This window comes from Lagenorhynchus albirostris, chromosome 10, assembly GCF_949774975.1.
Source record: "Lagenorhynchus albirostris chromosome 10, mLagAlb1.1, whole genome shotgun sequence".
Lineage (NCBI taxonomy): Eukaryota > Metazoa > Chordata > Mammalia > Artiodactyla > Delphinidae > Lagenorhynchus > Lagenorhynchus albirostris.
In genome coordinates this window covers 31,360,572-31,386,428 of record NC_083104.1, presented here as the reverse complement: position 1 = coordinate 31,386,428, position 25,857 = coordinate 31,360,572, and the positions used below count along the sequence as shown (strand labels likewise).

General features: G+C 48.1%; 1 protein-coding gene across 6 annotated transcripts in view; it reads left to right on the top strand.

Moving 5' to 3' along the window:
• Positions 1-25,857, top strand: part of FLNB (filamin B) — a 138,559-nt gene that overhangs the window by 84,597 nt on the left and 28,105 nt on the right. For 3 of the 6 annotated variants that reach the window (XR_009542741.1, XM_060161479.1, XM_060161483.1), the window contains exons 17-30: positions 99-189; positions 458-627; positions 5,252-5,369; positions 7,778-8,040; positions 9,285-9,882; positions 10,813-10,986; positions 11,977-12,139; positions 12,702-12,862; positions 16,145-16,312; positions 17,349-17,441; positions 18,465-18,588; positions 19,616-19,772; positions 20,854-21,043; positions 23,047-23,294. Coding sequence is in view for 5 of the 6 variants with exons in the window: in XM_060161479.1 (XP_060017462.1) it covers positions 99-189; positions 458-627; positions 5,252-5,369; positions 7,778-8,040; positions 9,285-9,882; positions 10,813-10,986; positions 11,977-12,139; positions 12,702-12,862; positions 16,145-16,312; positions 17,349-17,441; positions 18,465-18,588; positions 19,616-19,772; positions 20,854-21,043; positions 23,047-23,294 (2,718 nt within the window). In the remaining variant the exon portion in view is untranslated. The remainder of the gene's footprint in view (positions 1-98; positions 190-457; positions 628-5,251; positions 5,370-7,777; positions 8,041-9,284; positions 9,883-10,812; positions 10,987-11,976; positions 12,140-12,701; positions 12,863-16,144; positions 16,313-17,348; positions 17,442-18,464; positions 18,589-19,615; positions 19,773-20,853; positions 21,044-23,046; positions 23,295-25,857) is intronic. The other 3 variants (XM_060161482.1, XM_060161481.1, XM_060161480.1) reach the window with 1 other exon arrangement.

Genomic DNA, 25,857 nt, shown 5'->3' with positions numbered 1-25,857 from the left:
GAAGTCATGCTGAGGTCTCCTCCTTTGCTTTGGGCAGAAGGCTAAGCTCAGGCAGTGACTTCAGGGACTTTCCTACTGAGACAGTGTCTCTGCTACAGGAAATTCCCGCCAGCCCTTTCAGAGTCAAAGTCGACCCTTCCCACGACGCCAGCAAAGTGAAGGCAGAAGGCCCGGGGCTCAGCAAAGCAGGTAAGGTGGCATGTGAGCATGAGGTCACCCTGGAGGCAGTGGGCATGGTTGGTCCAGGGCCGTGAGTGACTTACCTCCCCTGGAGCAGGGGCTCTGTTGGGGCTCCAGTTCAGCAGGGGCCCTGCTCAGCTGAGCCGCTGGCTGAACGCCAGCCCCTGTCTCCACCTACTGCCTTGCGGAAGCCTGTGCTGATGAACCTGTCAGACTGGTGCTAAAAGTGAAACCCCACCAGCTGGGCCTGTCTCCTCACTTCACTGTCCCCTCCCAGGTGTGGAAAACGGGAAACCGACCCACTTCACCGTCTACACCAAAGGGGCCGGAAAAGCCCCCCTCAACGTGCAGTTCAGCAGCCCCCTTCCTGGCGACGCCGTGAAGGACTTGGACGTCATTGATAATTACGACTATTCCCACACCGTTAAATACACGCCCACCCAGCAGGTAGGGCCCCTCCCCACTCGGTGCTGGTCTGGGTCACTCTGGACACGGGGACGGGGGGCGGCAATCTGTGCTCTGAGCTGTGCTGCTCTGTGGCAGGAGGAGATTCCCCCTTTCCTTCTGAACCCCTCTGGGAACGCTGACGAAAAGCCTGATGGGTTCTACCAGGAGGGCCTGGAGGATTCCCCAAGAACAAGCAGGAAGCTAGTTGTTTTTTCCTACCCCCATTTCCCACCTCCGTTCTTGGTTTTAGTGTTTTACTAATTACTCACAGGGAAAGAATTGCCGTGCCTTTGGCCTTGCTGGCCCTTTTGCCTTAGTTTACCCTTTTTACGAGGTGGTGCAGTGGGGTCTTTCTCAAAGAGCCTTTAGTCCCTCAAGCCCGAAATGGTACTTCAAGCACTAAATTATTCCCTTTTACAAAATACAGGAATACAGACAGGATTTTGTCATCCCGGCTGCTTTACTCTGGTTGTTTTAGGCAATAAGGGCCTAAAAATCTACCTCTCTGTATGAATTCATGTTTACTTATTTAAAATTTTATTTTGATTCATGGCTACACGTCTAGGGTCTGGGGAGCTCCTATAGAAAAGCCTGGATTCTCCCCCTTATGCATAGCGTTCTAAACAGTCACTCCAAACCTCTGAGATTCCTTCATTCTTGAAGAAGAGTCCCCCTATGTGAGAAATGCCATTTTTAAGAGAGGAAGGGCGATGCTTTCTGTAGAAGCACTGTTTGAAAAGCATCACTTCTGCCCTGGGCTCTCTCAGTGAGGACCTGGCCAGAGTGTAGTGGGAAAGAATGAGGGGTACAGTGAGGATGAGGGAGTGGTGTGGGTGTCCCCCCTGCACTGGGGGCTACACATGCTTGGAGGTGGAATCTTTACTATGAGAACTTGCCTGGCAGTGCGAGGTTCTCTAGGGCAGGTTCTATGTGGCCTTTATCTCCACATGTGCTTCTTCCTGTGGTTTCTCTTTACCCTAATGAGGGTTCATTATTAGTAATGATAAAATGAAAACTTTTGTAGATGAATACGGTTTTCTCATCAGGCTGCTCTGTGCTCATTATTTAGGTAATTATTTTCCTAGTGATGCTTATCAGGGCTGATGGGAGCCTTACCACTGGCAACACCAGCTTGATAGCATCTTTGTTGCCAATTCTCCACATTCCTTAGGAGAAGGTACAAGAAAGCATGGCCATGATCGCTGGTCAAGATCACAAGACTCTTGTGAAAACATTTTGAGACTCTTGATCCTATATACCTTTTTGTGTTTCGGCTGAGTTGCTAGAAAGTAAGTTGCAGACATCAGGACAGCCTCAGGTTTTGACCTGCACCCCCAGAAAGGACTTTAGAACCCGATGCCCTGGATGCTCCCAGCTGCCAGTCGAGGTGGAGGTGGAGGTCGGGAGCCCAGTCCTGTTTTATCTCATTTGAAACGTAGCTAGAGTGGGAAGCGCCTTACTCTAGAGTCACCCCAAGGTCAAGTTCATCCATATGTCTGATCGTAGCAGGTCTGAGGGCTGTTGGCATGCTTGGTGGCCTCTTGGGGCTATTTGTGCAAATGCTGTCAGTCCCTGCCTTTACTGCGATGACTCCACGGTGCCTCTCCCATCCCTCTCGTTTGTTGTTTAGAGTGAGGTTTACTGTTTTATTATTTGGGCAGATTGCAATTCTGCCTGTTTCTCTATGGCAAAGAAAACAGATTAAATCTCTACTCTTAGATTGTGAGTTTCCAAGGTTAGGGTATCATGTTATATATATCTTTCCATTCTCAGCCCCAAGCACAGGGTCTGGTGCTGTAATTGCTTTGTATGATTTATGGCCGAATGGGTGAATAAATGAAGTGGAGCCTCAACTCACAAGCAGAAACAACATGAGAACTTTGTAATCTGGTAGGAGAGTGGAGCTGACACATCCTCATTTTACTTTGAACTCTCTTTTCTGAAGAGCTAACAGCTCAAGATTGGGTGAAATAAGCGTGCCTTTGAGCTCTGCTCTTGGATGTGGTTAAGAGACTTGGGTCAGCCCAGAAAGCCGCACAGGGTTACTTTTCAGGTCGCTGCCCACAGGCGCACCTTCTTGTGGTGGTTTTAGGGATTAAGAGGCTGGAACTTTCCAGAAATGTAGCTGTTGAGTGTGTGTGGAGAGACAAGGGTGGATCCTGGCTTAGGGTGAATGCTTAACCCTCAGATTTTGGGCTGCTGTGTGAGGCACTGCGGCCCCCACCCAACTGCTGGCTCTTTGCTCCGTGACACCTGCAGGCGGCTGCTGTCCCCTGCAGGGCCCCAGTCCACAGCTCACCTGCCTGCCGTGGACCAGTGATGGACGTTGCTGGTTGATCCTGTTCTTGTTGGAAGACAGTGGTCAGAGTTTTTGCCTTAGCGGGGAGTGGACTTCTTGGGCTGGGGCTTGAAGACCCGCCCAGAGGTCAAAGGTAGAAGGGCCATTATACAATGACAGTTTCCCTGGAGGATTTTGCCTTCTGTGCTTTTCATTGTCTGTGGCCTCAATGACTTCAGTTTCTCACCCCAAGCTTCCCTGAACAGAGTGGTTTGAGGAGCCGGTGGCAACAGCTCCCCGACATGCCGAGTCAGGAGCCACTGGGAACTGAGAACTCCACATGCTGCTGTGGCGCCTTTAGGAAGCCCCCGGAGCTCACTGGGCCTCACAGGAGAACAGTCCCTCCCTTGAAAGGTTGTTACTGTTGGTGGCCATAGCTGTCACAGAGGTCTCTGGAGGAGGGGGCTGTGGGTAGCTTTCTCGGTCCTTTCCTCGTGGGTCTCGTGCAGAATGAGATGAAGGTCTCAGAAGCCTGGAAGGGAGAGGATAAACCCATCTGGCAGGACTTCCCAGTGGTTAAGACTCCGCGCTTTCACTGCAGGAGGCGCGGGTTCAATGCCTGGTCGGGGAAGTTCCACGTGCCGTGTGGTGTGGCCCCAAAATAAATAAAATACAACTGTGTGGCCGTCAGCAAAGTCTCTGAAATGCACTGGTGGTCACTGCTCAGATCTTCCTCACTTCCTAGCCTCCTGGGGAAAATGCATAGGCCGTTCCTTGGCTGGGGCCTCAGAGGAAATCTTGAAATGCTACAGGCCATCGCAGGTGTAAATCTCTTAAGCTTTCTTTCTCCCCCTCATTAGGTTATTTAAGGTACAGTTAATTTCCTGTCTCAGTTTCGTTGTGTTTTGTATAACTGGTAATGAGAATATGCTTTCTTTCATGGGACAGATGGGCTTAACTGACAGAGGATTTTCCCCTCACTCCTTTGGCACTCCAGAGAAGTGGTCTCCTGAATTCTAGTGGGTGGTGGAGAAGGTTTTTCCGGGACCCTTGGTTAGCTGGGAGGCCTAGCCCTCGAGGAGTTCGGGGTTTGGGGGCATACCCTCGGGAAGAGCTGGCATGTTGGCAATGCCTTGAGGGCTGAAGCAACAAACCAGCCCCCGCTCTGTTGAATGTGACCACGTACATCTTACCATGAGATATTATACTCTTCAGATAGTGGGCTCATTGGTTTTGTGTGCAGTGCTAATACATCCTGGAAAGTCAGTCCTCCCTCCTTCATTGATGCAACTAATTTTTGTCTTGTCTTTTCCCTTCTTCTTTATTACACAAGGAATGTGAGAAAATATTCATAGGCCAAAAGCTACACCCTTTTAACACTTGGTCCGTGACAGCTTTCAGCAGGGACTGAATTTTAGCGAGCCCTCTGTATTCCTGCAAGGAATCATCCCTCCCTCCCCCTTGCTTCTTCCCTTCCCACATCCTCTTACGTGATGCCCAGACATTTGAGGTGAGGAGGGCCTTAATCTACTGAGACAGCTGTGGGCTTTCATGGAGCCTTGGTTTGGAGGGAGGGGACTCAGCCGACCGTGGAGAGAGGAAGCCAGCAGCGAGTGGGCCAGGACTGGCCGCGCTGTGCCTCCATGGCCTCGGGGCTGCTGGCGAGGGGACTGCCAATCCCACAGGCTCAGTCTGCCTTCACACTGGCAACTTTTCTTTCATTGCCATAGATGCGTGAGTTTCGATACTGTGCAGTGGTCTCAGAACAGCCCCAGGCAAACTCTTGCAAATTCATTTCGCAGCCTAGTGGCCTGAAATCCCAGGACATGGAGACAAAAGATTTTGTTCGGTTAGAGGCCCCCTGGCCTCCCTGCTTTGCCTATGGCCAGGGCTGGTTGTTTAGCTGGGTGGGGAGGTGACATGGCAGAGCGGCTAGGACTGACACAGGTTTGGGTACCGTGGGCATGAGGCCCCGCTCTTGCACTGGGGCAAGTGATTTTACCTTCCTGAGCTGTAGTTTCATCTCCTGGAAAAATGGTAAGAACAGCGGGAACGCCCTCTTAGGACTGTTTTGAGATTGAATTAAGGAAATGCTTAAAAGGATGAGCGTGGTGTGCTCATTAAGCTGTCCCTGTTGTTGTTAGTTGCTCTTTTTCGTCTGATTTCTCTGTCATTCTTGCCATGGAGCCCAAAAACTTAGAGAAATATATCTGAGATGCTTTCTGAATGAGCTGGAGTCTTATACCCTGTGTCTCTGGGAAGAATGAAAGACCTGGAAGGCAGGTTGAAACGGGAAGGTAGGTTGTTGGTACCCAAACGTGTCCTCGGTTTTCTCTCTCATTCCAGGGCAGCATGCAGGTTCTGGTTACATACGGTGGCGATCCCATCCCTAAAAGCCCTTTCACGGTGGGCGTGGCCGCTCCGCTGGATCTGAGCAGGATAAAAATTAATGGGCTGGAAAACAGTAAGTGCGTCATGAATGGTGGGGGGAGATGGGTCATTGAAGAGCAGTTACATCCCCTTCAAAGACAATTTGCAGGGAAGCAAATTCTGCCATATGAGATTTTGCAGTCAGACAGACAGGGCTATCCCTGGAGTAGCTAAATTAGGGCTATCCCGTGGAGTAGCTCTGTGACCCTACCTGCCCCTTCACCTCACCAAGCCTCCGTTTTCTCATTTGTTCCGTGGAGGTGGGGGAAGAATACTCAAGGGAATATTGTGAGAATTAAATGAGCTAATAATTCAGGAGCTGGGTCATAGTCAGTCCTCAGTAACTGCTGGCATCACAGCAGAAAGTTTTTATGACAGAGAATTTGGGGCATGTTGCCCTCTGACAAATTTCTATTGTGCCACCACTCCTTGGCCACTGAATCCACCTTGGGGTCAAGCATAAAAGCCAACTTCCGGCCTCTCAGAAACCACAACTACAGTGCATTTCCCCACCCCAGTCTGGATATTCCTTTAGCTTGTCAGGTACCTTATTAGTACAAGCTCATTTAAATAGATGAAATAACTGAATGAATAAATGAAAAAGTGAAGAGAATAGTACAATATGAACACTCATGTACTTGTCACTCAGCTTGTCAAGTTTAACACGTGATCATAAAAATATTTTTTACACAGGTCATACAAAAATCCATTTTCCATCTAAAAGACATCACAAGGGGCTTCCCTGGTGGCACAGTGGTTGGGGGTCTGCCTGCCGATGCAGGGGACACAGGTTCGTGCCCCAGTCTGGGAGGATCCCACGTGCCGCGGAGCGGCTGGGCCCGTGAGCCATGGCCACTGAGCCTGCGCGTCCGGAGCCTGTGCTCCGCAGCGGGAGAGGCCACAACAGTGAGAGGCCCGCGTACCGCAAAAAAAAAAAAAAAAAAAAAGACATCACAGACAAGAATATGTTCTACTTGAAGCATTACCTTTCCCACTCCCTATAGGGTTAACCAAAGTTACCAGTTTAGTTTCTGTCCTCGCACATCTTCTTTCTGCGTCTGCACATACTTAGTGCCAGCAGAAAATGTTTGGCAACGCTTACTTTGCCCTAAAGTTACCCTGCAGTACCCATAGGTCTTCAGCCTGCCTTTTTGCGTCAGAGAACATTAATGTTAGAGAACGTTCACGCCTCCATCCTCTTGTTGGCACGGCCACAGCCTGGCTGCATCTCAGTGGTACATGGTCTCCTGGTTTCAGGGTCACGTGGGGCTCTGTGCACACCCTCAGGGCAGGCCTCTTGTTCTGTGGGTTTCTCCAGGTCTCAGCGGGACCCTCGGTGAGCACCTTCGGTGCCCTGTGACCCAAATGTACGAGTTGTGAGTGAGGCCAGCTCCCAGCTCCGGGGGCTCTGAAGCGAGAGCCCGATGTTGGTTTTTGTTCCTTGGCAGCAGCCAGCTCTAAGCATAAGAATAGTCACTGTCTAATCCTTAACATGTCTCCTTGTTACTCCTTTCTCCAAGACACCGAGGGTTTTGACTCCAAACTACGAAAAGTATGATGCCAATTAGGAGAAGTCTTTGGGATGTGGAGCTCAGAGACCTCTTTGCTTGTGGCTTGAAACTGTTCATCTTGGCAGGCCCTGTATTGCCCAAGTCAGGACTTCCCTGGGTTGTGGCGGGGACCCTAGGCTCCCAGTGCTTTTGTTTTGGTTCAGAGTCCTTTCCTTGTTTTTGTCAAATGTAACACGTGGGTTTTCTGTGGCCCTGCTTTGCAAAGACCTTTCATGTATCAGCACAATACAGAGAGTCAGTTCTCAGGGTTTGCTTCAGTGCCTCTGCATTGGTCAACCCTGTGACTTTTGCGTTCTTGGCTGTAGGATTGAATTTGCTGCCAAGAATTAGTAAATAAAACATTGGCTTCTGGGAGTGTTTTGATATAAAGTTAACACCAAAAGTAATTAAAGAAGAGACAACAGTATCAGGTTATAACTTACTGCAGATTATGGGGTCAAGTAAATTTAGATCTGAGTCCCAGCTTTGTGGTCTGGTGGATATGTATGTACCCCAGGCAAGTCAGTTAACCCCCGTGAGCCTCAGTTTCCCCTTCTGTTAAATTCCTTGGTTACTAATAAATACCCTGTAGCATTGTGTTGAAAATGAAAGGAGATGATATGCCGTCCTCACGCCTGGTATGTAAAATGCATTCAGTGAATGACGACTATCATTATTATTGTCATAAGGAATTAATTAATGTTCTTGTACTGGTTGTTATTGAGGCCAGAATGGTGATTATTCTTACTCGGTCTTGCCTCTTGTCCTGCATCAGCCAGTGTTGGTTGTAGAGGCTGAGAAGACGTCCTGTGTCCAAGGAACCATCTCTGCCCTCAGCTGTGTTTTTGCTGCAGGGTCAGCTCATCCCTTTGGCTTGTTTCCTTTTTTCCAGGAGTCGAAGTTGGGAAGGATCAGGAGTTCGCCATTGACAGCAGGGGAGCGGGAGGTCAAGGGAAGCTGGACGTGACGATCCTGAGCCCCTCGAGGAAGGTTGTGCCATGCCTGGTGGCGCCCGTGACGGGCCGGGAGAGCAGCACGGCCAAGTACATTCCCCGGGAGGAGGGGCTGTATGCTGTTGACGTGACCTACGATGGACACCCCGTGCCCGGGAGCCCTTACACGGTGGAGGCCTCACTGCCGCCTGATCCCACCAAGGTCAGCTGTCATTTTTGTTCCAGAGCTTGTCCTCTGTTGGCAGATAATAACATATAGTTAGTCCTCTGGTTCTGCCCAGCAAAGACCTTTTAGATAATTGTTTTGTGATGACAGCCCGTTCTCCGTAGTTCTCTCTCCTACAATCCAGCAGGAAGGGTCCCCTCGGCAGCTGGGTCCCAGCCCTACTTCTTCTCTCACTCTGGCTGTGAGGCTTTGGTGAGGGACTCCTGTCCTTCATTTGTCAGCATGGTAACGGTACTTGCTTCAAAGTGAGCCTGTAAGGGTGAGGTCAGATGGTGGGTGTGGAGGCCTCAGTCTGGCATCTGGTACACACAGTGAGCTGTTATAATGAAGTATAAAAATATGTTCTACTCATTATCATTTCTTCCTAGTAGCCCTGAGTCAAGGGTTTGAGACTATTTCCGGTGTTTTGAATGGCATGAATCCTATAAAACTGTGTTATTTGTTGAATAAGAGATGAAAGCCTCATCCCCTCCCTCTTTTAAAAGCAAGTGGTTTTTTTTTTAATGTTTGTTCGTTTTTTAATTTTTTCATTAGACTTTATTCTTTAGAGCAATTTTAGGTTTACAGTAAAATTGAGAGGAAGGCACAGAGATTTCCCAGATCCCGCCTCCCCCACTCATGCATAACCTCTCCATTCTCACCATCGCCCACCAGAGTGGTGTGCACCCGTTATAATGGATGAACCTATGTCAACATCGTTGTCACCCAAAGTCCATAGTTTACATTAGGGTTCACTCTTGGTGTTATACAGTGTATGGGTTTGGACAAACATATAATGACATGTATTCACCATTATAGTTCAGTTTTTTATTATTCAGAATTTGTTGAGGGAGGTATAGCAGCCAAAGCAACAGTGAGGTCCATGAAAGCCATTCAGTGAGTGTTCAACCCAGGAAACCCGACTAGATGTTAGGTGTCCAGCTCCAGCCCTCGAGCCGAGCCTGGCAGGAGAGAGAAAGCCATGCCTCTGACATGCCCTTCCGTGTTGCATGAGTTCACCGCCAGGTCTCCCTTTCTCAGCCGTTTGCAGCATCCACTGCTTGTGGCAGTAACTCAGTGCTGTGGGTGAGTGTGTGTGACACATTAGGCCCCAGGGAGAAGGACCACTTCATCGAGGGGCAGTTCACTGCCGATTGCAGGCTTGGCTGTTGAAAGCGGTGCTGGCTGAGCAGCGATACCAGTTTCAGGCAGAGTCTGATTTTTATTCTTTGTCCAAATAGGTGAAGGCCCACGGTCCTGGCCTTGAAGGCGGTCTTGTGGGCAAGCCTGCCGAGTTCATCATCGACACCAAAGGAGCTGGAACTGGAGGTTTGGGCCTAACCGTGGAAGGTCCTTGTGAGGCCAAAATTGAATGCTCGGACAATGGCGACGGGACCTGCTCCGTCTCCTACCTCCCAACAAAGCCCGGGGAGTACTTCGTCAACATCCTCTTTGAAGAAGTCCACATACCTGGTTCTCCCTTCAAAGCTGACATTGAAATGCCGTTTGATCCCTCCAAAGTTGTGGCATCGGGCCCAGGGCTGGAGCATGGGAAAGTGGGCGAGGCAGGGCTGCTTAGCGTGGACTGTTCAGAAGCAGGCCCGGGCGCCCTGGGCCTGGAAGCCGTCTCGGACTCGGGGGCGAAAGCTGAAGTCTGTATTGAAAACAACAAAGACGGCACCTATGCGGTGACCTACGTGCCCCTGACCGCCGGCATGTACACGCTGACTATGAAGTACGGCGGTGAGCTTGTACCGCACTTCCCCGCCAGGGTCAAGGTGGAGCCTGCCGTGGACACCAGCAGGGTCAAAGTCTTTGGGCCAGGAATAGAAGGAAAAGGTGGGTTTCATGAAAAAGAGGGTGGCTGCCAAAGTAACAGGGGCTCACTGGAAGCTCAGAGAGTCAGGGCTGCAAACTCAAATGACTATAGGGGTCGGGCCAGGTAGAAGATAACTCGCCTGTGGTCTCTGCATCAGAGAGCAGTAGAGGGGAGCAGAGTGAAGGGGTGAGCATGTGGTGTTTCTGCTGCCCAACCCCAGCTTTCTGTTTCTTCACACTCCCAACCCTGTCAGCAGATTTTCCCTTTTTTTTTTTTTCCTGGCAAAGCCAGAAATCTTGTTTGTGTTTTTTGTTTTAATTAATTAATTAATTAATTTTTATTTTTGGCTGTGTTGGGTCTTCGTTTCTGTGCGAGGGCTTTCTCTAGTTGCGGCGAGCTGGGGCCACTCTTCACTGTGGTGCGCGGGCCTCTCACTGTCGCGGCCTCTCTTGTTGCGGAGCGCAGGCTCCAGACGCGCAGGCTCAGTAGCTGTGGTGCACGGGCTTAGTTGCTCCGCGGCATGTGGGATCCTCCCAGACCAGGGCTCGAACCCATGTCCCCTGCGCCACCAGGGAAGCCCCTGTTTTTTTTTCTCTTTAAATGTGGAAACACAACATATTGCATTTTTGGCACTTATCCAAAAAAGGTTTAAAATGTACTGCTGGCTAATACCACACTTGCTGTCTTCAGCCTTTAACCTGTCCTAGATCCCACCTTTGTCCCAAGAAGTGTGCAGGCAGTTGTGTTGTTACTCGGCTTAGGAAGAAGCTTCTTTTGCCGAGGAGATTGAAGGTGGGGAGGCATTAATATTCCTGATTCTGAGTCAGAGAAACCGGGTGTCTGCGATCACCTAAACGAGTGTGTTCTGAAGTGCCGAGAGCCTTGGCTCTTGGGTTTGCTCCTGACACTGAGGTGACAGCGACATTCTTATCTGTGTGATTGCTCCGCAGATGTGTTTCGGGAAGCCACCACCGACTTCACGGTCGACTCACGGCCCCTGACGCAGGTCGGAGGCGACCACATCAAGGCCCATATTGCCAACCCCTCAGGGGCCTCCACCGAGTGTTTCGTCACAGACAATGCTGATGGGACCTACCAGGTGGAATACACGCCCTTCGAGAAGGGTGAGTTGACTTCTCCTTGGAACAGGACCCTCGTTCAGAGCTCTGCGGGGCTGCTTCCTCCCGGTGGCTGGCGCTAACTCCTGCCCCACGTGCTTTGACCGTCTCAGCAGAAGCACGTGCACGGTGACCGGGAAATGTGGAAACCTCTCTCCCGAACAGAGCCACCTGCTTGCTCAGTGCCGGGCGTGCTGGCCCTGTTGTGTAGCAGTTGGGCTGTGTTTAGCCTCATCTGAGCAGGTCATGGCATGTTGCTCGTTTGTGCAGTTTTTTTTTCTGAAGGGGGAAAGTTCTCCCTTAATTTTTACCTCCTATTTTGTTTATTTATTTATTTGTGGCTGTGCCCTGTGGCTTGTGGGATCTTAGTTCCCCGACCAGGGATCAAAACCCCAACCCCCAGCAGTGGAAGGATGGAGTACTAACCACTGGACCACCAAGGAATTCCCTGTGCGATTTTTTTAACATAATTAATTTCTTTCTTGAATATTAAGAATTTAAATTTTAAAATTAAATTTTTTAATTTAAAATTTTGATAAAGCATAAAAAAAATAAAAGCACCGTATGTCCTCATTATCTGGATATATAATCCCTAAACTTTATGGTATAGATATTTTCACTTTCTTTTCGTGGATGCTTGTCTGTTCTATTTCATGGGTTCCTCTTTGTCTTTCGGTTAGTGGCTAGGTGGAGTTTTCTCAAATCAGGATGGTGTGTTTAAGATGACTGTCTTCAAAACAGACTTAGTGATATTTGCTGGGAGGAGAGGGCTTGCGTGTGTGTTGGGGGATAGGGGGTGGTATGTGACTGCCAAGTGAACAAAAGCGCAAACAATTTGTGTTTTTTAAAAAAATCAAATCATACCAACTTTGCTGTTTGTTCAACCTGTTCTTTTCGAATAACATGGGATAACACATAGACTTGACTGCTAGAGTATTATTTGCCACAAGTAAGTGACTCCTGTGCAAATATGTTTCTATATGTTGTTTTGAACAGGCCTCCATGTAGTGGAGGTGACATATGATGATGTGCCCATCCCAAACAGTCCCTTTAAAGTGGCTGTAACCGAAGGCTGCCAGCCATCTCGGGTTCAAGCTCAAGGACCGGGATTGAAAGAGGCCTTTACCAACAAACCCAACGTCTTTACTGTGGTTACCAGGTAAGCAAGGTCCTGGGATCTGTGTGTTGACTCTGTAAAAGGAGTAGCCCTAAGTAGTTTAACTGCTTTCAGGAAGTTTTATAGGTGTATCCTCCATATGTATCATGGTCTCCCAACTTTTGGGAGGCTTTGTATTTCATATGTGAGGCGTCTTCTTCCATAGAGACATATATTACAGAGAAAGACCAAGTATGCTTTTAAAAGTACCAAAAAGCACTTGATAATAGTCATAAAACTGCTGAACAAACCAGGACTAGATGGAAGCTACTTAACGTGATAATTCAAAAATATAGAACCAATTTCATATTTAAGTGAAATATTAGAAGTATTCCTATTAAAACTGGTCACAAGTCTCATACCTGAATTGTACTTTCAGACCAGCCAATGCAACAATGAAGGATAAGCATTGGAAAGGAAGGGTCGAAGCTATTTTTATTTATATTACACTGTTTCTGGTTGGCGAAATGGGATAGTTTATAGAGGGATTTTAAAGGAATTTTGGAAATAAGCAGACTGGCATGAACCACTAGTACAACTTGGCCTTTTTACTCACACTTTCCAGGGGGGCAGGAATTGGGGGTCTTGGCATAACTGTCGAGGGACCATCGGAGTCAAAGATAAACTGCAGAGACAACAAAGATGGCAGTTGCAGTGCTGAGTACATCCCCTTTGCTCCAGGGGATTACGACGTGAATATCACATATGGAGGAGCCCACATCCCCGGTAAGCTATCCTTCTGAAGGGAACCCAAAGAATTATTGATTTTTGCATGAAAGTGGGTTTGATTTTGCTTGTCTCACTGAATGGGAAAAACTGTCTGATATTTGTAGTAGCTGCAAAGTGAGAATTTTCCTTAGGGCTGCATCTCCAAGTATATCCCAACTCCTAAGAGGACCAGTATTATGCCAAAAACCATTGGCTTGGAGTTTTAACTGAAAATGATTGTTCACATGTTGAAGGACCTAGATCTTAAAGGAAAGCTGATTCTTTACAAAGTTGAAAATCTTCACTTTATTTTGTGGTTAGTTCTTATTTGTCTTATACACATCTTGTTTTCTGTTTTCCATTGACAGTCCTGGTAGCTGATAATGACACACAAATTCAGGGTCTTATATATTAATTTCTGTTTAATGATGTAGTATGTACACTTACTGTAAAATAGGAATAATAATAATAATTTCCTGTTCGTTGTATGGTATTTTTTTTTTTTTTTTTTTTTTTTTTTTTATTTTTTTATTTTTGCTGTACGTGGGCCTCTCACTGTTGTGGCCTCTCCCGTTGCGGAGCACAGGCTCCGGACGCGCAGGCTCAGCGGCCATGGCTCACGGGCCCAGCCGCTCCGCGGCATGTGGGATCTTCCCAGACCGGGGCACAAACCCGTGTCCCCTGCGTCGGCAGGCGGACTCTCAACCACTGCGCCACCAGGGAAGCCCGTATGGTATTTTTTTAGCCCATTTTGTGACAACCAAAAATGTGTCCAGATATTGTCAGATATCCACTAGGGGACAAAATCACCTGTAGTTGAGAACCACTGCTATAAATTATTCAAACATTAAAAAAATATGACTTAAATAGTGAAGGGCCCTCCAACTTTCATGCTCCAGCAGGGGAATCTCCATAGATTCTAGTTCTGTTTATATAGTGAAATGATTGCCACCCAACACACGTCTAGAAGGGTAGGTGAGTGTGTGGTAAGGTGTGGACGGAAGTCTAAGGACTCCAGGGCTGCTCCTGAGTCACCTTATGCCTTGTCTCATGTGTGGTGAGAGCAGGAGAAACCTCGGGTGGGGCAGTGTTGTTCTGAAGGCCATAAGCCAGGATGAGACAGAGAGAGGAAGGGGCAGGCTGAGGGCCCTACTTTCAGGTTTATGGATTGACTTCCAGGAAGCTGGAGTGTCCACTGACCACATGCTTTCCTGACTCTGTCTGCTCTTTCCCCGTATCATGTGCAAATGTGTCCACACACTCACACTCACGCTCGCTCCTCCTTTTTCACATTGATCAGAAAGCATTGAAATTCAACTCAAACTCATTCTACTCAGATGTTCATTGAAGCCATAATTCATTTAAAATGACATTTCTCCTCAAACTTGTCCTTGCAGCTCTTCCAATATAGATTTTTTAATTCCTATAATCACTAGTCAGGGAGAATTCAGCCACAGACAAGACAAAGCTCCTGCCGTCTGTGAGTTTCCTGCCAAGTGTTTACAAAGAAAGAGAGCGGGGCTCAGGGACAATACAGAGCCAAGAGGACCTTTTGGAGTTTTGCAACTGTGCACTTCATGGGATGGGAGAATAGAGCTTGGAGAATGGGTAGAAGGCTGTTGCCAGGGCAGATGACCTGGTGGCTCCCACCAGGCAGGCAGTAGTGGGATGAGCATTTCCCTGTAGTGGAGGCAACAAAACTATTTTGACCTTATTGAGAAAATCTGGTGGATGCCATCAGCTTTGGAATTCCCCTTGCAGAAGGGGGTGAGAGGTTGGGCCCCTGTGGCTGATGCAGAAGCGTGAAGCAAATGGCCAACCTGGAGCATAACAACAGAAAGAGACCCATTTAGGGTTTTTTTCATCAGATGTAGATGGTGCCTCTTTTTTATTTTTCAGGCTCTTTTGCCTTCCAGAGCCAAATGCCAACTTCTCCTGGACCCCAGAATTTTCCCAGTCAGAGTCATTCAGTAAAGCGTTGGTTGATTGTCTTAGTGTCAGGCTTCATAGCAAAGGTAGCGCATGAGGTTCTGCTGTGAAACAGTCAACAACCTGGTAGCTTCTAATTTGCTTTCATAGAAATTCTGGTTGGTTAAATATTAGCCTGGTTTTTCCTGGCCTGACACAAACCCATAGTAGGGTTATTTTTAACCAAGTATCCTGTCTTACCCGCGATGGCATATCCAGGTTTCCTCTGGTGGGTCAGCTGTGGTCTGTTGGTGATGGCTGTTTTGACCACTGGATTAAGTGGGATGACTGCATCAGGAAGAAGGGCTGCTGTGATTGATTGATCATGTCTGCCTGGAGCACAGAATGGGAGAGTGGCATAGATTGCCTGGTATCTGCCACTCTAGACCTAAAGTTACCTTGTTGGTTCTTGGCTACTTCATGCTGAGTTCAGACCACTTCCATTGGAGGCCACCTTGGAGACTGGCTTCAAAGTTAGTTCATTGCCATCACTTCTTGATACTGAAATCCTCAACGATCTCTCTTTAAAATAAAACTCCCTTTTGTATCACTAAACTCCAGCATGGAGCGTGGTGCTTTTTTAAAATCAATACCCTCAAACAGTCAGAGGGCCCCAGTGTCAGCGGTGGGGTCAGCCATGCAGGGGGACCACAGCTTACACTCAGGGAGAAAGCAAGGCTTCACCCAAATGGCCAGGGAACCAAGAAAGCCATGAGTGGTGGTGGGAGGGCGGTGCTAGCTACGTTGCAGGGCCAGGAGTCCAGGGGCCCCTGAGGAGCCTTTTATGGGAGAGGATGTTGAATGTGGACTGCACAGCCTGCAGTCCTCTCCATGCCTTCCTTCCACCACTCAGTTCCTTCAGTTCCTTCAACAGCCTGTCTTCTCCGTCACCTCCAGGCCTTTGCACATGCCAGTCTCTCTGCTTGAAACCCTTCTCAGTGACATCTGCTCACCCATATGTCTCATATGTTATTGGAAAGCGTCCTCTGGTCTCCCAGAGACCAGATTCATTGTCTTCTGAGTGCTCCACCAGCACCTTGTACAAGTCCCCAACATGGGTTGTGTATGATGTTACAGTGACTTGCTTACCTCATCCTTCTCCTGCATGGGGTTCCTGGAGAGCTGTTAAGCACTCTGGGCCCAGAACCTGGCGCCATGTCTGTACACAGTAGGTGCACTTGGGTGCACAACACAGCAAGGCAGGAGAAACTGACTGGGGCTGGTGTAAGTGAGGGCCTGGGTAGAGCAATGGTGCAATTCTGGGTGCACACAAGGAGGGTCTCCAGGCACTAGGGGGGGGCTGTACTTAGAATCCTGTGACCTCTTTTCTAGGCAGCCCCTTCAGGGTTCCTGTGAAGGATGTTGTGGACCCCAGCAAGGTCAAGATCGCTGGCCCTGGGGTGGGCTCGGGTGTCCGAGCTCGTGTCTTGCAGTCCTTCACGGTGGACAGCAGCAAGGCCGGCCTGGCCCCACTGGAAGTGAGGGTCATGGGCCCACGAGGTAAGTACACATCCTGCCTTCCTGCCGACACTCACCTGCCCTGGACTGAGGCAGCCATGACCCAGAGCAGGCACTTTGCTTTTGAGTTTAGTCATGAACTTTAGGTTAAATTTCTTAAATTACTTTATTGCTCCATGTTCTAGCTAAACTGTAGGAGTTTATGCTTAAAAAATTGGCAGGCCTGTTATTTTTCCGGCGGCCTGTCTTTTCTGTCATTTAATAATATGACCCTAAATGTCTTTTTAACATTTTGTTTTATTTTTTGAAAGTAGAAAGATGAAGCAAGTAGTATCTGGGCTCTCACATGTAAAATTATCGCAACTGCTTAATGATGTGTTTCAGCATTTGTGAGGTGACTGGGGTGGGTCTGGATTTGCGTGGCTGTTGGATTTGGTGCTCATGTGGGAACACACCCCAGATTTCTGGAAATGAGCAATACTCAGCCCATGTGACACGTAGCTTTGTCATTGTCCCAGCTCCCTGGAGAGAGGTGGTCTCTTAGGGAATGGGCTTTGCTGGCAACTCGGCCTCCCCTTTTGCAGCCTGGAATTTGGGTTGGGTGAGGCTAGCAGGCCATTTTGGGACAAGCCCTGATGTGCGTTGACATTTACCTTTTTCAGTAGGTGATCACACTTCCTCTTCCAGCATTTAAAATGTGCCATTCTCTGCCTAATATCTTAACTTATCTGGATTTTTACTCAGTGATGTGTTCTTGGCTTCACAGAAGTGGCAAATGAGGGCTTCCTTCTTTGAAGAGGAACTTTCTCCTTAATGGGTTTCAGCAGGAGGTTATGCCCTTTGAAGCTCAGAGCAGAAATGGTTTTGGGGGAAATGAAGTCATGGGGCTGGAATCTGATTCCACAAAGTTACTGAGCTTCAAGACCTGTGTGTGTGTGTGGTGGGGGCGGGGTAGAGGGACAGAGAGAGAGAGAGAGAGAGAGACAGGGCAGGGCAGAGGGGAGAAAGAGAGAAAAGCTTTGCCGAGATATCTACGTCTATTACAGAGGACTCTGAAATAACAGCCTTTTAATTTTAGCTGATGAGACGGATTCCCAGTCAAGGCTCAGCCCCTTGAAAGCCATGTCAGAGTTCTTTAAACGGGACCTGAAGGGTGACTTTATGGAGACAGGTTTGCATTTTCCTATTAGCTGCTGCTCTGATTTACGTAACCCGAATGTTTCTTGCTGGCCTTAACTCTGAAATTGCCTTTTACCTGCCTCATGTGCATTGCTTAATGAGTATGCCACACTTTGATTAATCTACCTACCCTTCAGCTGATGCATCCTGACACTCAGGTTCAGAACTGGGATCTAGAATCTGCCAAGCTAATGCATGCCTTGATTATGCTTTAAAGTGACCTCTAACCATCCCCTGCAGATGTCACATTGAGAGCCCTCTCACCCTCATGAGATCGGCACCTCACCTGCCCTGCGCCCTACACCCAGCATGCTGCTGCCATGATGGTCTTTGCTCAGAGGTGGATACAAGTTTTTTTTGGTTTTTTTTTCTGCGGTACGCGGGCCTCTCACTGCTGTGGCCTATCCCGCTGTGGAGCACAGGCTCCGGACGTGCAGGCTCAGCGGCCATGGCTCACAGGCCCAGCCGCTCCGTGGCATGTGGGATCTTCCCGGACCGGGGCACGAACCCGTGTCCCCTGCATCGGCAGGCGGACTCTCAACCGCTGCGCCACCAGGGAAGCCCCTGGATACAAGTTTTAACTGGCTGGCCCATTGGTTAAATTTTGCTGTTCAGAGTTCTGGACTCTTTGACCCTTTCTTGGCTGTAGAGTAAAATTACCTCATCCCAAGCATGCCTAACCAGCTTGAAAGGATAGCATGTCTGCAACAAGCATCTTCACCATATGCCCTCCAGCAACAAGTGCAGGCAGTCTCCTTAATCACACTCTAGGTCCGACGGAGTGTAGTTCAGCCAACAGAAAGCTAAAGGTGTCTCTCAGGGTCATTTCTGCAGCTGTGAATTGGGGAATCTTTCTCCTGTGATTTCTTAGGCCTCTGATTATGGCCTGCTTGCCTTTGTGTTATCAGTGGAAACCAATAGCTCTCATGGATGAATGTGATCCTTCATGAACTCAGCCCAGGTGGAGTGAAGGGGAAGCCAGGCAGTTCCTCAGCCCTCTCGTCTCTGTTCTCAGGTCTGGTGGAGCCCGTGAACGTGGTGGACAATGGGGATGGCACACACACAGTGACCTACACCCCGTCCCAGGAGGGGCCTTACATGGTCTCTGTTAAATATGCTGATGAAGAGATCCCTCGTAGGTAAGCTTCTGTCACTTAGGGAAGGGGTTCAAGCCCACCCCTCTGGTGACCAGCACTGCTCTGGTGGCCCACCCATCCGTTCATCTATCCATGCATCCATCCATCTGTGCACCCACCCACGCATCCATCCATCCCTGTATCCGTCCACTCGTTTACCCAGCCATCCATCTGATCAGCATCTCTGAGAACCGGCATGCTCTGCACAGGTGTTAAAGTACACTAGCCTTGATGTTTGTGCCTCCTGCTCTCTTGGTGCCCCCCCTGCATTTGTTCCTTTCAGCCATCTTTAATGTAAAGGTGAGCTGACAGTAAGGAGTGCGTTAGTTCATCAAGGTCTTCTTTCTGGTGACCATGCAACTTGTTTTCTGATTAGGGCAAAAATTTTTACTTCTTAATTGAGAATTTGGTTGGCCATAGCATTCCCAGAAGGTGTTGAATAAAAACCTGTTCCTCATTCCTATTAATAGAAAAAATGTTGCTTAAAGTTCTTTACCTCTCAGAAGAGTCTCCAAAGATTTTTTCTATCATACTTAGAATTTAAAAGTTTCACCTGTACCCCAAATGTGCATATTTTTACATGAAGGTATACATATAGCTCTAGCTCTGTGGAAAGGTAAAATCTATAAATTACATTTATGTGGTATTTGACTAATAGGTCTTGTATCATCTAAAACATACTAAAAATAGAAAATAAGAGGGCAAGATAATATTGAAACATCAGTTTTAATATTTTTTCTTTCCATTTTGGTGATCATTGTGTTAGTAAAACAAAAGTGGGTTAAATGTGTTTAACCCCATGTTTGCCAAACTAATTTGGAAATTAGTTTGTAACCCATGGAATGCACTTATGGAAAGCTGGTCTGTTGTATGATGGTTACATGGTTGTAAATTTCTGCTGGATTTGGCACTTAAGTCTTATATGCTGTAGAAATCCTCCCTCTCAATCCCAGTCTCTTGTGTAAGAGAGGTCAGATGTAGCTGGGTTGAAGTGTATCCATACTGAACTGGGGTGTGTATGTCTGTCAAGTCCCTTTAAGGTCAAGGTCCTTCCCACATACGATGCCAGCAAAGTGACCGCCAGTGGCCCTGGCCTCAGTACCTATGGTGTGCCTGCCAGCCTGCCTGTGGAGTTTGCCATCGATGCCAGAGATGCCGGGGAAGGCCTGCTTGCTGTTCAGATAACGGTAACTTTGAATGATTTTTCTGGAGCCATACTTCATTAATAAGACCTAATTTCGCAGCCAGGGATAAGAACCAGGATTTTAACAACTAATTTCTAGCCTCACACAAATGTTTGTCTGATTTCCTCACTAGAGAGTCGGTAATTGTACAGGACAACAAACAGGCTTGCCTGAGAAGTCTGAGAGTGTAGCTTCAAGTACCACATTTTGGTGAATCTCATATATTTTGCTCTCTGTCATATCTATTCCTATCTTTTGTTGTTTGAATGTTTAAAATTACCCTTTGGATTAGTTAAGACTAAGTTCTGCCGCATATCACAGTCAACCCTCAAGTAAGAGTGGCTTAAACACATGGGATAGTTCTCTCTTGTTAGACAGGCCCAGAGGCCGGGCAAGGCGCCTGGGTGCTATGTGCTTATCAAGGAAGCAGGCTCCATTCCACCTCCCCGCTCCTGTGTCCTAACGTGTGGCTTCTGTCCCTAAGGTCTCCTCATGGACCATGAGCCTGCTGGTGCTCTGGCCATCCAATCCACATGGCACGCCAGAAGGAGGAAGAGAGCAGAAGGGACAATGGGACCTTCCAACTCAATCAGCTCTCTTAAGCAGCCCTGTCAGAAGTCCCTCATGAGACTTCCACTCTCTTCTCGTTTGCCAGAAGTTTTTCATAAGTCCCATGGCTGTACCTAGTGGCCCAGGATACTAGGAAGTGGCGTCTCGTATTCTGGAAGCAGCATACCTAGCTAAGAATTAGGTTCCTATTAGTAAAGACGGAAGGGAGAGTGAAGGTGCTGGTGCAGAAGCAGGAGCCTCTGCCCCCTTGTCTCCCTACATTTCGATGGATTTGGAGCTAAAACTGTTCGTTCCCTTGACAGAAAATTCACTAAAAATTGACCATGTCCATCACAGTGTTAAAGGGATCTATGACCCTCTGCTCCCACCACCTCCCAAAATGTATTAAGCCAGTAATTCTTTTTTCCTCCCGCTAGAGGCATTAATTAATGAGCAAAATCTGTCAAGGTTTTCTTTGAATGGTTTCTACATCTTGATGACAACATCCTAAATAGCATTTCTCTGTGACCCACAGGACCAAGAGGGAAAACCCAAAAGAGCCATTGTCCATGACAATAAAGACGGCACATACGCTGTTACCTACATCCCCGACAAGACTGGACGTTATATGATTGGGGTCACCTACGGTGGGGACGACATCCCGTTGTCTCCCTACCGCATCCGGGCCACACAGACGGGCGATGCCAGCAAGTGCCTGGCCACCGGTGAGTGCAGCTCAAGGACAGGAGCGTGTGTTTTGGCATCAGAAAGCCAGCGTCTGCCACTTAATAGCTGTGTGATCAGGGCAAGATGCTCCACCACTCTTAGCCTCAGGCAGACTTAGATGGAAGATCTTTTTGGAAAACATTAAAGTTCAAGAAGCTCTTCCAAGGATCAGAGACTGTTATTGCAGAGATTAGATGAGGTCAGACATGAAAAGTGCTTAGCACAGTGCCAGGCACATGGAAACTATTACAGTTACTTTTGAAGTGGGTGATTGTGGAGATTTCAGTTGTTGCGATTTCAACTGTGGCTCCCATGAAAAGCATCAAATTTATGCCTTTCATGAGTAGATGGTTTAGTTATTTGAGATATATTCAAGAGCATTTCAGGCCAGGGCTAGAGAAGCACATGAAAGGATCTAGGTTTTTCCTCAACACTCAGGACTTACGTCTGAGTCTCTCGGGAATTCTCCAGGAATATTAGAGCATAACAGTTCCTTCCATTTCTAAGACACGACCAATTGAATATCATGGGCAACTCTGATGTTGCTTCAAGCAGATTTCAAACCATGAATCCCCATCTCTGAAATGAAACTGATTTGCTTCTCTTTAAATAAAACTAAACAGAGGTCCACCCTGGATGTGTCCTATTTCTCTCATATCTCGTTTTGTTCTTTTTTGTGTGTGTGTGTGATACGCGGGGCTCTCACTGTTGTGGCCTTTCCCGTTGCGGAGCACAGGCTCCGGACGCGCAGGCTCAGTGGCCATGGCTCTCGGGCCCAGCCGCTCCGCGGCATGAGGGATCTTCCCGGACTGGGGCACGAACCTGTGTCCCCTGCATCGGCAGGCGGACTCTCAACCACTGCGCCGCCAGGGAAGCCCTCTCGTCTTGTTCTGAAAGGAGAAAATCTTTTGGCTTTCAGGGTGAGGCTGTAAATTGCTCAGCTTGGCGCTTTTTGGCTCATCCACCACAAGACTGAGAAATTTTGTAACGATGGCCAGTCTGCCACCTCCTAGGTCTGTGCTGTTGCAGAGACAACTGGATTGTCTTTGCCAACCTGAGGGCATGTGAATACTGGGTGGGAACTTCCTCCTGGCTTTCCAGGCTCTCCTCCTTCCTGCAGCTCAGGCAGGATACTCTGCTCAGCCTGGGGCCCTACCTCTCAGTCTGTCATTCAGCGCCAAACTTCAGTCGTCCCTTACTACTCACTGTCTCAGCATGTTCTTATCACTCCCTGTCGCTTCTACACACTTTGCTTTTTTTTTTCTGCCAGGGTGCTTTTAATTCATAGTTTTTTGCACTCCCTGATCTGTGGATCCTCAGTAAAGGGGTGCCACAAGTCAGAGAGACAGACAGATAGACGGGTCATCATTTGGAGACAGAGGTTGTAAGTCTTCCCTAGCCAAGGGTACCCAGCCTTCAGAATTCAGCCATTTCCCCTTTCTCAGGAAGCCCTCTGTCAAAGTGGCAACCCTGGGATATAAATTCATAGAACTTTCCATAGATGTGCTGCAGGATGCTTCTTTGAAGAACCATTGATTATTTTTTTGATAACTTAGTCCCCCCTCGGTGTTTCCAACACAGATTGAGCTGCCATTCTTGGTGTCCAGCCTGCATGCATCTGCCCGGTTAGATTTTGAGCATATTGAGAGCTGAGGCTGTGGTTTGCTCACCTTTGTGTGTATCTGGCACTTAAGAAAATGCCCAATATGTGTTTGCTGATGAAAGTTGACCTTCATCCCCATACACTTGAATGCTGGCAAAGCCGGTTTAACACATGGTTATCACTCAGAACTTGCAGATACACCTTATTTAATAAGTAATGGATAGAATGCTCCCTGGAGCAGCATCTTCCCCAGGGCATCTCTGGGACATCCCTCTGCACGGCGGTAGTTGAAGGTCTAACATTCACAGATACAACAGGAACGTGTGTGATTTGTTCTTGGACCTTCAGCTGCTGTCCATGGCTGAAGCTTCCACTCTCTCCTCCTAAACTTTTCTCCAGGTCCTGGAATCGCCTCCACTGTGAAAACTGGCGAGGAAGTGGGCTTTGTGGTAGACGCCAAGACTGCCGGGAAAGGCAAAGTGACCTGCACGGTTCTGACCCCAGACGGCACTGAGGCTGAGGCTGATGTCATCGAGAATGAGGATGGCACCTATGACATTTTCTACACGGCCGCCAAGCCGGGCACCTACGTCATCTACGTGCGCTTTGGTGGCGTTGATATTCCCAACAGCCCCTTCACTGTCATGGTAAGGAAAATTCCTTCTCTAGAGCATGCTGTTGTTAGCAGGAACAGTAATGACTGCTGTTGGTTACACCCTGGCTGAGACATCTCCGGCCACTTTTTTTTTCTTTTCTGTAAAAAAAAAATTGTCTTAAGCAGTCATGACCTTGCAGAATCCTGTGTAATCTCTAGAAACCCAGGGACCCTTTGGCTCTAAGGGGTTTTAGGAAATCACTGGCAACCAGAGTGTCCATCATTCTTAAGGATCTTAGGCAATGTCCTGGCCTAAGCCCAGCTCAGAAAGATACGCTTTGACAAAAACGTCTATGAGTAAAACATTACAATTTTTCATCCTGCTTGTTCTTCCTCCTCTCTCCTCCCCTGGAGGAGAGAGGTTCCCGAGGCTGTTATGTCTGGAGACTTGACTCTGATATCCCAGGACTCAAAGTACCTCCAGTTGTGTTTTGGAAAGATTCAGACTTTGATGATGAGGGGGAAATAACTTGTCTTTTTGAAGCTAGGAACATCTGGAATAAAAGAAAACCATTATGCAAAACCTCTGAGCCAGAGAATGGCTCGGCCCTTTAATTTTCAAATCTGAGTGACTTTTAGATCCTCCTTTGATTATTGAGGTTCTTCAACCAGGAAAGGGGTTAGAAACCTCAGGAGCAGTCCTTCATTTAACCCTTAAAACTAAGCATTGTTGGCCCTTTTACAAATGCTGTATAGGAGTGGGGATCAGACTCAAGTCCACTGAACCCAGACTGCCTGCTCTGGACAGCTGCTGAGCAAGCACCGTCCTCACCTGTGTCCTTTGATGCCATGGGCAGCAGACCACAAAGTTTACAGAACTCAGTGGTCTGGCCCCACGCATAGCCTACAAAGCTCCATCTAATGATTTCACTTTATGCAGCAGCAGAGAAGGACACGAAGACTCCATTCCAGACAGAAGCCCGTGTCTGTCTCCCACTCTATAATCTGCTGAACCTTTATTCTTTTCCATAGATGTTTGTTTATCTATAAACGTTGTGCCAGAGACCTGGAGCCTTTTTATGTCTCGAGGATGTAAACACTTTTGACGCTGTTAATTTGGGAGTGTTTTTCTCCTCAGGGGAGAAAAAGATGCAGCTAGAAAGTTTATGTCCTTCTTATTTACAGAGAAGTCCCAGTTGTAGTTGTAAGAATCTGTTTTTAGCCCACAGGAGTTTTTATCTGGTTGGTTAGAATTGGGCAGAGGTCACAGCCCTGCTGGTGGGATGGGCTGGAGATAAGAGACCACATTTGGAGGGTGTGAGTGAGGAAATCAGGAAGAAAATACCAAGGACCATTTTAGCAGATGAGTCAGAAACCTGCAGTGGAGGCCACGAAACTCTTTAGGAATGAATGTCCATTCAGCCCTGGAATGCACACAGAGCAAGGATCCTTTGTGTAAAACGCACTAGCCCCCTAACAACTGCTGAAGGCAGGAAGGGATGACACTCAGGGCACATGCTTTAGGTCTTCATTCTCCCGTTCCTAGCTTCCTCCAGCCTTACCTAGATGGGCTCACTTTCTATTCATTGGCCTCTTGGGGCTAGGTTCGCTGTCTTCCCCTGCAGGCTTGGGGCCAAAAGGACATGAACACCCTGTACTGCCTTTGCAGCAAATGTCTGCAGGAGCCCCAGCAGGCTGGTTCAGTTAAATACATCTCACAGACGTGCACAGCAAGTCACGGGTCTAGCAGCTTCTCTGCCTGTCACTGTTAAGTCACTGATCAGGGCTTCCCTGGTGGCGCAGTGGTTGAGAGTCCGCCTGCCGATGCAGGGGACACGGGTTCATGCCCCGGTCCGGGAAGATCCCACATGCCGCGGAGCGGCTAGGCCCGTGAGCCATGGCCACTGAGCCTGCGCGTCCGGAGCCTGTGCTCTGCAACGGGAGAGACCACAGCAGTGAGAGGCCCGCGTACCGCCAAGAAAAAAAAAAAAAAAAGAAGTCACTGATCAAAGGCTATAGTGTAGCCACTGAAAGATCTTCCGGCTGATGTGTCCCGGAGTCGCCCAACCTGAGATGGTCCAGGGGGTGGGGGATAGGGCTGTTGCAAACGTTGAAGCTTACAAAGCTGCCTTTGTAAGTGAAGCCCCCTTTCTGAGATGCCAGAATACACAAAAGGGGCTAACCATGAGCACGGAAGTTTTCCTCCAGAAGGGAGGCTTTTCAATTCTTTTATTGCGGGAGAAGAAGGAACTGAGAGGGGACCCATCCCTTATCAGGGTGATTGGATCAGGAACACAAAGTCTCTGGTTTTTAAAAAATGAATTTATAAAAACTTTTAGAACATAACTATAGACACATACCAAGTAACAAGAGACCCCTTTCCCAATTTCATGCTCCAGGGGTGACCAGCGTTAGGTTTTCTCCTGCTTATACAAGAAACATGTCAGTTTTGTGCATGAGATTAACCATACACATTGCTTTGCAACTTGTTTCCTTCCCTCAATATGCTGTAAATACCCTTCCATATTAATTGATCTGACTTGATCGCTTCTTCAGAATGGCTGCACCGGGGTCCACTCTACAGACTTACATAATTTACTTAACCGACTCCCTTA